Source organism: Physella acuta, unplaced genomic scaffold (genome assembly GCF_028476545.2).
Source record: "Physella acuta isolate Inbredline_101_S28 unplaced genomic scaffold, ASM2847654v3 ptg000141l, whole genome shotgun sequence".
Taxonomy (NCBI): Eukaryota; Metazoa; Mollusca; class Gastropoda; family Physidae; genus Physella; species Physella acuta.
Genome location: NW_026731660.1, coordinates 290,504 through 301,500, shown reverse-complemented (window position 1 = coordinate 301,500; position 10,997 = coordinate 290,504). Strand labels below are relative to the sequence as shown.

Genomic DNA, 10,997 nt, shown 5'->3' with positions numbered 1-10,997 from the left:
TTCAGAACCTGACGTTCTATATGTTTGGTAAAATAAAGTTTTAACCTTTTTTGTGACCTCTATTGTTTTCATACTTTTTAGTGTTGTACAATTTCCTAAAATTGCGTAGTTTAAAATTTATCAATTTACTGAAATGCTTAATAATTTTGAACTAATGTCTAATAATAATGATAATTTAAATCCCATCCCATTTTTTTCTTAAGCTTATGGCCGAATTTAACATGGTTGAAATGTTGACAGCTTGTCTAAACAGGCAAAGTAATTTGCAGGTAAACTTTAAAATAAAAAAAACTGTAATTACATTCTTTTAGTAGACCTGTCTAAAGTCAACGTAAAAATAATTTATCTTTGAAAACATACTTTTTTACCACAGAGTACCACCACGAGCTGTATTCTGTATAACGTCTTGTTTATTTTATACAATATATTTTGCCAAACGAAAAGAATTGACTACTTTCGTAATGCAAATACTGATGAGGTAAGCAACGAGTATTATGAGAGTTTAATATACTTGTTATCTATTAGGAGTTTACACTTTGGTTTTTATAGATAAAACATATAAATTAAGAATTTAATTTAAAATTTAATTAAGAACATTTTAATGCACTTAGCATTATGCTTTGATAGTAAGAATAGTACTGCCTCATTTCTTTGAATAAATTGTAAATCAACCTTAATATTCATCTGAAGACTTATTCCTTAATATGCATATTAAATATTAGGATGATTACCATAGTGCATTCTAAATAGGTTTTTAATGGTACTTTTATTTCATAAAGGTTCATTTATATTTCCAAAACCAGACGATTTGCCGAACTGCCAACGAAATAACCGAATCGTAAACAAATAATTAATCCGGTAACAAAACGGACCCTGACCGTAATAAAACGAACGATTTGGCCCCAGAGAAATAATCCTATCGCATATCACAACTTTTGGTCTAAAAATAACTGAACATCACTTTCCTAAAAACACTCTTAATTCTTGCCTTCTCACCCCACTACCCCCCACGTAACCTCAGTTTGAAATGCCTGTCTAAATAAGAATATTTTAAAACACTTTAATTAAGATACAGACACATTTCGTTAAATGCCAGTAATGCGTGATGCGTCAACCCGTTTCCTCATGAAATTAAAAATCTACTTAACAATAGTACGAAAATATTCTTCCTAAATCAAACGCAATTCAGAAACAATAAAACTACATTTAGCTCCAAAAATAAAGTGCCAAAAACGTAATAGATTTAGGAAATGTGTGCTTAACATCCGTAACGACCAGTTGATTAAATGCGAGTACTGTTTACCTCAAAACTCAAAGCTACTAAGTTATTGTTATGGCTATCTTTTATAACTGTTTTTTTTATTTTCATTCTCAAGAATACTCATATTATAAATAGGTTAGAGAGCCTAATAGCATACAGTCAGCATGAAGAACAAATAACAATGAGAACCTGATAACAAAAAACAGTAAGGAGTGAAAAAAGCAGAGGCTTTAGTTAGCGCCAGCAGTCAACCGGAAGACAGCTTGATTTGCCCAACTTGTGAGAAGGAGATTCAGATTGAGTCAATAAATAATTATTTTTGCCGTTTATTTGAAGCAGAGTTCGTTTGCTAGAAATTGATGAGATTATGGATCGCCAGCTAAAGTAGATATATTATTTAAATTTTAATTTTAGTATTGTATTCCGTTTTGACAATGAAAAAGCCTTGTGTGCACTTTAATCACTCTACATTATAGCGGAATAGAACACACTTGGCAACCGCCCATGTGTCAGGCAGGAAGTGGGAAACTCTCGGGAGCAAACGGTTACTCTGCTGATAGAGCGAACCTTAAGGTCTCTAGTTAGGTTTCAGCATCGAATGTCGTGTGCCACCGTGTCAATAGTGTAGGGTGCTCTTTAAAACAAACGTAGGCACTGACAGGATAGCCCGGGATGCTGAATCGAAACCTGCCGGGACACCATCTAACGCATTGTATGCGCCATGGCGCTCACAGGAAAGCCAGTGGCGCAAAATCGCCACTGGCCGGAGCGCCGCCTCTGCGAAAGCGAAATAGAATTGAGGAGGCTGTGCTTTGTTTAAGACCCACCCGGACCTACAAAGTGGTATCAAAGGTTCACAAAGTTCACATTATTTGTACTAAATTGCAATATTTATATATATATATATATATATATATATATATATATATATATATATATATATATATATATATATATATATATATATATATATATATATATATATATATATTTATATTTATATTTATATTGGAATTTAGTACAAATAATGTCCCTTTTTAAAATCTTGATCCATTAACTTTTACGATTACAAGTATCAGGTTTTAATGCTTAAATACATGATTTTTAAAAAAAAACGTTAAAAAATACTAGCAATACTTTTGTTGTGTATATACAGAATACTATGTAGAAAAACATCATTTTTTAAAGTTTTAATGAACTTTAATTAAATTATTAATTGTTGCATGTTTACAACGTTATGCAGTGAGGTGATTGTTTTTAAAACATTTATTTGTTATTATTACAACAAAAATATACATTGCACTTGTCGCACACTGTTTGAGCACGATGTTTATTTGCACCTGTCACTATTCCACGAGACTAAGTGTCCACACTGGTCCAGGAGATTCAGGGTCCACAGTGGTCCTGGAGATCCAGGGTCCACACTTGTCCAGGATATCTAGGGTCCACACTGGTCCAGGATATCTAGGGTCCACACTGGTCCAGGAGATCTAGGGTCCACACTGGTCCAGGAGATCCAGGGTCCACACTGGTCCAAGAGATCCATGAAGATACTCTGAATCACCAAGAGCATCTACTTCATAAATTCCTTCACCATCACTCAAGTCATCTATTTCACTAAGGTTATCTGCTATGTATTGCTGTTAATGCTTAAAAAGAATCTCCCTTTGATTTCTTAATGATTTTGTTGAAATTAGAAGAAAAACAAGGTACTATATAATCACCAATGCTGATATATAAAGTTAAAAGTAGTGCATAGCGTTGCAGTATTGCAACCAAAGTTTTGCTAGGATTAATAAATAAATTATGAATTGATTTTCAAATAACAGTATGTAATACATACCTTAGGTAGTCAGAAATATATTTTTTTTAAAATTCCAAAACAAGTTTATTCGACTTTGATGAACTTTGAAACGCCAACCAAAAATGCTGAGATAGAAAACACTGTGACCATGCACAAATTTGAGATCGGCTTGGCGGTAAAACAAATCTAGGTCACTTAGACATGCGCGAGCTGTATGTTAACATTGTAGCAGTCAAACAACGCGATGCACAGAATCAAACAAGTTTAGGCTAATATTTTATGGGAAGGTAACTGGTATGTTGCAGATGTGTAGCGGTATGCATTTAAGGGCTACAGTCATTTTTTTAAGTTTTGTGTAATCCTAGTTTTATACGTAAAAATTTTTCTATTTAACCTTATCTATGCATTACATAGACAATGGATATAAACTATACAAGCTTCGGAGCCTTGTCGCTTTAGCTAAAACGCGTTTTAGCTTTAAGTAAAGTTTTGAGTGCCTCTTAGAAAATGTCTTGATTATGATTATGGCTCATTTAAACTGTATTCTCTACTATCTTTAAAAAAAGCATTACAAATAAACAAATTTAAAAAAAATGAAAAAAAAAAGATTATTTTATTAAATCTAAAATTAACTACGTAGATGTATTTATACTTTCTTAGTTTGCTCAAAGCATCTTATTATCGTCTAATGTGTTGTTGAAAGTTATTTTTTATTGTGTTGTATATAAAAGATGTATTTCTGAATGTAACATTTTACACACAAATAATTTTCTATTTTTCTTACAAGGTAATCATCAAATTGAAATCTAGTAACAAAATAGTCTCATTTTATATACACGTTTTACTTTCCTTGATCGGTGAAAATTTGACTAATAAAAAGAAAGGTATAATATATTTTGTTGTAAACTTATATTTAAATTATCTATGCATGGGTACGTGGGGTTGTTTAGATTATTTTAGTTTGAACAAATACAATTAGTTTTAAAAAGCTTTTACCTTGAACTTAAACAAAATGTGATACATTTTTAATGTACACAGCAAAAGCTATGTTATTTTCATGTAGTCATAGGCTTTGCTTTCTTTCGCCGCACCTAGTGCTCTAACCCTAACAATGCCCTAGAAAATTTTAAAGCATGGAAAATACGAATATAAACATTTAGGGACGCTTTTAAATGAGAGAAAAATAAAAGCTTATGAAACAAAACACTTTAAAAACTGATTTAATTTGTTTTAATCGTTGATACATTGTGTTTAGTATTTTAGTTTACAGAGTTTATTCATAGTTTTTAAGTCTCCAATTTTTAAATCTAAATATTTTCATTGTCTGTACAGCTGAACTAAAACGAGCAATAATTGAAGGCATTACATTAGCTTCTATGGATCCAGATAGAGTATATTTTGGACTTGGACTGAATGGTCTTATGAAATGTCTGGCTAAATTGGCAGAAGGAGAAGATGAATTTCAAGACGTATTTTTAAATTTATTTTACATAAATGTTCTTTAGATTTAATTTGGCCCAATGAATTATTAATTCGTTATCTGCCATTATCGTGTAAGTAGGGTAATGTATAATCGAGCTTTTTTTTTTTACAATCAAAATCGCTTATCCCTTAAAATATTATCTGAAATCGGCATGTCTTATTTACTTAACTATAGACTAATTAATAATTATGTTTCTATTCATACACTTCATTGTGATAATGTGTGTAAGTAATGAGGAAGGATAGTTATTTTGTTTGATATTGATGCATTTATATTTTAAATTGTATATGTTTACTCGCATGTACTAATAATACAAGTATCTTTTAGATACTTCCATTGCTTCCAAGATTTAAAGAAATTCTCGTTAATCAAAATGATTCGGAACACAGAAATTTGACGGCGTGTTTAAAGGAGTTATGTAGGAGCATGCAGGCCAGCCAAAGAATTTTATTTGACGACACATTCAATGACATGTTAGGGCAGCTAACCACCAGTGAAGACGAAATTATTTCAGCAAATGCTAACTCAATATTTTGGAGATCAGGACAAAGTACTGGAAATTTGCCTACTAAAAGAGGTTAGATTCTTAAATTTCAAAGAATGTGTATATTGAAAGGACGCTTTGTGCTCTATGAAAGTATGGTTTAAAAAAATGAGAAGTGCACTCCATTTTTAACTTTTTTTCGCTCTACTGTTCTTTATTTCTTAAAAAAAATCAATTTAACTTCCACAATACGCCAACTAATTTCGATCTTTATTATAAGGAAAGAAGTGAACATACTACCCATGTTATGTGATTTTATAAATTAATGACATTTTTTCCCACAGATGTTGTCCTATCTGAAGAATTCCCGAAAAACTTCACAATTAATGTATCAGCAATAGGTGCAGGTTCGTTTGGTAGCGTCCATCTTGTAACAGATGAAGCTAGACCAGATGAGCAAAAATTCGTTGCTAAGAAATCGTGTCTAACGTCACTTGAAAAAAGGGATAGTTTCATAGTATGTTATATGGCTTATTAACCGTAAATTATATTTACAATAGCTGCAAAGGCTGTCGGAAAATAGTAAAAAACGTTTTTTTTTCTACTTGAGAACAAAGAATGACAAAAATTTTAAATAGAGTTTTATCAAAGTGTAACCAATCCTATGTTCTTTGATGCGTGACCTTGTTTTCTAAAACTAAGTTACTTAAATGTAAACAATGCCCGCGTTATATTTCTAGGATCATGTATGTTGGGGCACTGGTTTGCCTACACTACAGAATCGAGTGTACGTTATTTACTGTCAGTAATAGTGAGGAACGCAGTGAAGCGCTATCAGCCCATGTTACACTACCAAAGTGGCGCCGCGTACCAAACCTTGCTCGGCTTCATCATCAAATGTTTTTATGCCTCCCTGTCAATATTCTAGGGTGCTCTTTCAAACTAACGTAGGTACCATTAAGCTCATAGAATATCCTAGTCGCCAAATCTTACCCTGCCGGGGCGATCAGAGACGCGTCTGATTCAAGTTAGTGAACGACAATAATGCCCAATTTCATCTATAGCCTATCGCAAAGTTTTAAACGAACGTATGCGTCATAGCGCTCAAGTTCGTTTTAAAAGTAAGATAGGCAACGCGCGGGGACGGCAATCTATTTTAATATAAATTAAGGGTTAATCAGTAGCAACATGTTCTGTTTTATTAAATTAGGCCTATAAATATAATAAACCCATTTTGTTAAGTTGTATTTTTGTTCTTAAAAAAACAGACTTAATTCGAAAATATTCACTAAACCCCATCAACGTTACATATATTGCTCATTTTTATTTCATTAGTAACATAACTTTTAAATGGCTTACATTCATTTTTTATATACGTTTTTGATTGTGAAAGTGTATCACCTTACCTAATCGGGCATGTGAGGCTCGTTAGCTGAGGACAGCCACTCTTCTAAGAGAGACAACTCCAAAATCAAACAACTGCTGCCTTGTAGTTTGTTCTTGGTTGGATAAAGGTTATGGAAGTGAAATCCAAAAAGAAAAGCAGGCTTAAATCGGAGTTAATGGTCTGAATGGCGCATAACCAGTTGACACGTATCCTTAATTGTGATGGGGGAGTGGTCGAGTCGGCAAAAGTCTCGAGTTCAAAACCACTGGCAGATAGGCTCGATCCCTTACAACACTAAAAATTAAGAACGAAGAAGAAGAAGACCTAATAGCCACCCCTTCCCTCCAAACACACACACAACACAGCAGAGACCTATGTCTATTATCTACCACCAGAACCACAAATTATTAGCATTTACAACATATTTACTTGTTAGACGAAGGCTCAATAACAATAGACGTTTTTGCATGAGGCATATATTTCTGTCCGTAAAACAAGCGTTAATCACAACAAAACATTGGCACTAACCCTAGTGGCTCTAGTTTTCTTCATTTAAATTAAATAATGTAAAGTCTAGTTTATTTGTAGGAAGCCGAATCAATTGGATAGGAATGTATAACTCAGTATATTATTTTAAAAAATGATTTTCAGGATATGTGTCAAAAAGAGGCAACGATTTTACTTAAAGTAAAGCACAGACGAATTGTTCAATTTCACGGATTTAAGAAAACAGAGAATGAGTTTTTTATATTTTTGGAATATCTGAAAAATGTAAGCAAAACTACATGAAATGATTTAATTTTTATATTTTAATGAGTTTTGTAATATAGAGTATAAAATGTTGTCAGGTCTATTAGATATGGATAACTGTCTTTGTCATTTTTTTAGGGCACACTAGCAGAATTTATATCTAAGAGAGGTCGTTTGGATGAAAAGTTGACACGACACTTTACTACTCAAATTCTGGAAGGTATAGAGTACCTGCATCAGAATAATATTCTGCATAGGGATATCAAAGGTTTGTTGAATATCATAGAGAGAGAGAGAGAGAGAGAGAGAGAGAGAGAGAGAGAGGTAACTTGGATGAAAAGTTTGATAAGATACTTAACTATTCAAATTCTACATTGTGATATTAAAGGCTATCCTTGTCCCACGTCCACCTAACTAAAACAGTAGTAGCTGAGTCGTATTTTGGAAACTAGAAATAGAGCAAAGTGCCACTTTAGTTTGTCGGAGGTCAATCACTAATTGAACATAATTTAAAAATAAGATTTTATATGTATTTGTATAGCTGACTATCTAAGTAAAAAAGTACTTAATTTTTTTAATTCCCGTGCAATAAAGTACAGTATCAAATCCGTTTAACGGAAATAATTTAAAACTTGATAGAAACAAGAGCATACAATTTAATAGTTATATGTGAAGTGTCATTTATTTAACTTAAACGGGGCTCTATATATTGGAGTAACCTAAAATATGGTAAGTATCACTTTTGGTGAATGGAGGTTGCTCAAAAGCTGACAAAACCCTATAACATTGAAATACTATTTATATATGAAATGTCTTCAACATAACTGAAACGGTACTTATGTTTTCATGTACACAGACACATGGACAAAGCAAAGTATTTCCGGATCCGGTAGGGTGTAAAACGTCAAGGTTTTACAAAACATCCTTAATACATCGTATTCGGAAACTATCCGAATAGAAGCATGATTACACTTTTTCTATGCTCTGTAGAAAGGAGAGTAAAAATTGAGGCTTTCGTTACAAATATTTAGATTTTCAATAAAAGTGTAGTAAATATTCTGCTTTTTGATTGCCATGTTTCAATAAAATCCGATAACTAAAAAAATTGCCGAAATAATATAAAATTAAATTTTGGCCTATTTGTTATGAAAACTAACATCGATTTTTGTTATCGTGTGTATGCAAACATTTTTCTAGGCAATAACGTTCTTATGGAAGATGATTGGAACCTAAAGATTACAGACTTTGGTCTATCTGAGTTTATTGATGCCAATGGGGTCGCTACTGAAATTGGTACAGTGCGATACATGGCACCAGAAGTGATTTATACAGAAGGCAACGTAATACGAAACTACACAAGCAGAGCAGATATATGGTAAAAATTTGGATATTTGAAAATAGTTTATGAAAAATAATTAAAAAACGATTCAATAAAAGAATATTTATCCCTACTGCCTGCTAAACATAGATTGCAAATCTATTATTTATTATTCAATAAGAATGTGCTCTTTACATTATCTAAAATATAAGGCGGTATTATTTGTTTATTTTCAAATATAATTTAAGGTTATTTACTAGCAATTTAGTAATTAGATTAATTTTTCTGTCCAAAATTATGATAAAATAATTTTAAAATTTAGTCGATTTCTCCACTAAAATATTCGTCTTCAAGTTCACAATAATCAGCTTTCACGGTTTTTTGTGGTTAACTTCTATTTTTATTTTAAAGTATGTTTAAGAAATAAATACCACTATACACAGCAAGTTCGATAGCAAGTGTGCCATTACAAAATCAACCCCTGTCTAAGCCGTACTTCAGCTTAAACCCTGATATTGAACTATAATATCTAATCATCACACTAGATAAAATTTAAATATACACTCACAAACATAAATTATTATTTAGCGTTGACATTACATACAATAATATCGTATATATATATATATATATATATATATATATATATATATATATATATATATATATATATATATATATATATATATATATATATGCTATTTTCTGCACTGCAGGAGTGTAGGTTGCACTGCGGTAGAGATGGTGACAGGAAAACCTCCGTACCCATCACTTTACTCACACCAAATAATCTTCCAAACTGCTTTGGGGAATACACTACAATATCATCTGCCTGAATCTTCATCTGTTAACTTCAAGGAGTTTTTAAATAGGATTTTACAGCGGGACTCTAAGTTAAGGCCAACAGCTGAGTGGCTGTTAAAAAATGATCCGTTTATTCTGGGCAGTGACGAGATGGAGAGTTTAAATGACATTAAATGATTTTTTTTAATGAAAATAAAAAATCAGCAGTCTTACAATACACCTCAGCATATGTATATAAAACTAATCTGCATCAGCGTTGAAAAAAAAACACAATATTCAAACCAAGGCGTGTAGCCATACTTGATTTTGTAATTGGATGATTTACATTATGAAAAAACAATTTATAATTTAACATAGTTTGAAAACTCATTTTAAGGATTGAGCATCAATGTGTACATACCAGAATATTTTAATGTATTTTAAATTTTAGTGGTTAATTTCAAATTTTAAACACATTTTCTATGGCAGAAAAAAAATGTGATAAAATTGAGAAACAGCGATGTATATATATATATATATATATATATATATATATATATATATATATATATATATATATATATATATATATATATATATATATATATTAATATATGTATAGATGGACCGAGAGACAGACACAAAGACAGAAAAACAGAAAGACAGACTGACTGACTGGCTGACAGAAAGGAATTCAGGTGTCAGGCACACAGACGGTCATATTTATATTTAGATGTAATGACATTGACGTATCTTAAACTGTATTGGTAAACCTATATTTAAAATAGAACATTATGACTTTACTTTATGTTAATAAATATAATTTAAATTGCCGATTGTTTTATTTTTGGGCAATTATAATTTTATTTTTATAATGAAGTTAAATCATATTTTGCAATAGTAAAATTAGCTTTCTATCAATACATGTTGTTGTAATTAAATCTAAATAGTATAATTTTAATTTTCTATATATTTATGCATTATATATTGAATTAATTTTTGTTTTAAATGTTATTACACATTTTGAAGTTTATTTTAAATAACTAAAAAAAAAAAGCTTGGGACGCGTATTACATATTAATAATGGGCAAAAACCTGCAATCAATGTTTGCTACACAAGCTACTATATTTATTTATTTAAATACAGGTGCATTATTACATAATTTGAAAAAATCTTTATTTTATTCTTTTTAATTTATAATTACATACAATCTTTTTTAAACATGTTTTAGATACTTTTTTTTTCCAATATTTGATCTTTCTGTCTTTTTTAATTTTGTTTTGATTACAATTATACTGCATGAACAAAACTCATCTTACTTAAAGGTACTACTTCCGTGTTTGTTATTGTTCATTTTAATCTTTAAATGTACATTAGAATCATTCATAATAATGATCCCATTATTATTATTATTATTATTATTATTATTATTATTATTATTATTATTATTATTATTATTATTATTATTATTATTATTATTATTATTATTATTATTATTATTATTATTATTATTATTATTATTATTATTATTATTATTATTATTATTATTATTATTATTATTATTATTATTATTATTATTATTATTATTATTATTATTATTATTATTATTATTATTATTATTATTATTATTATTATTATTATTATTATTATTATTATTATTATTATTATTATTATTATTATTATTATTATATATGCTAAAACGTGTTTACTGTTGAGTGATGTTTTA

At 30.1% G+C, this 10,997-nt stretch overlaps 1 protein-coding gene and 1 long non-coding RNA gene across 2 annotated transcripts; both read left to right on the top strand.

Moving 5' to 3' along the window:
* Positions 1-3,993: 3,993 nt before the first annotated feature.
* Positions 3,994-7,208, top strand: LOC131935279 (uncharacterized). The gene is made up of 5 exons (XM_059291665.1): positions 3,994-3,997; positions 4,398-4,534; positions 4,876-5,125; positions 5,377-5,549; positions 7,071-7,208. The coding sequence occupies exons 1-5, from the start codon at positions 3,994-3,996 to the stop codon at positions 7,206-7,208; spliced, it is 702 nt and encodes a 233-aa protein (XP_059147648.1).
* A 99-nt stretch (positions 7,209-7,307) lies between these two features.
* LOC131935286 (uncharacterized) lies at positions 7,308-9,289 on the top strand. The gene is made up of 3 exons (XR_009385919.1): positions 7,308-7,437; positions 8,367-8,544; positions 9,204-9,289. It is a non-coding gene; the product is annotated as an uncharacterized LOC131935286 (long non-coding RNA).
* Positions 9,290-10,997: the final 1,708 nt, after the last annotated feature.

What these genes read in the sequence shown, in the direction of transcription:
- LOC131935279 (XM_059291665.1), top strand. An exon ending in AAATTTGCCTACTAAAAGAG is followed by an intron (nt 5,126 to 5,376) that starts GTTAGATTCTTA and finishes TTTTTCCCACAG; the next exon opens with ATGTTGTCCTATCTGAAGAA. An exon ending in AAAAAAGGGATAGTTTCATA is followed by an intron (nt 5,550 to 7,070) that starts GTATGTTATATG and finishes AATGATTTTCAG; the next exon opens with GATATGTGTCAAAAAGAGGC.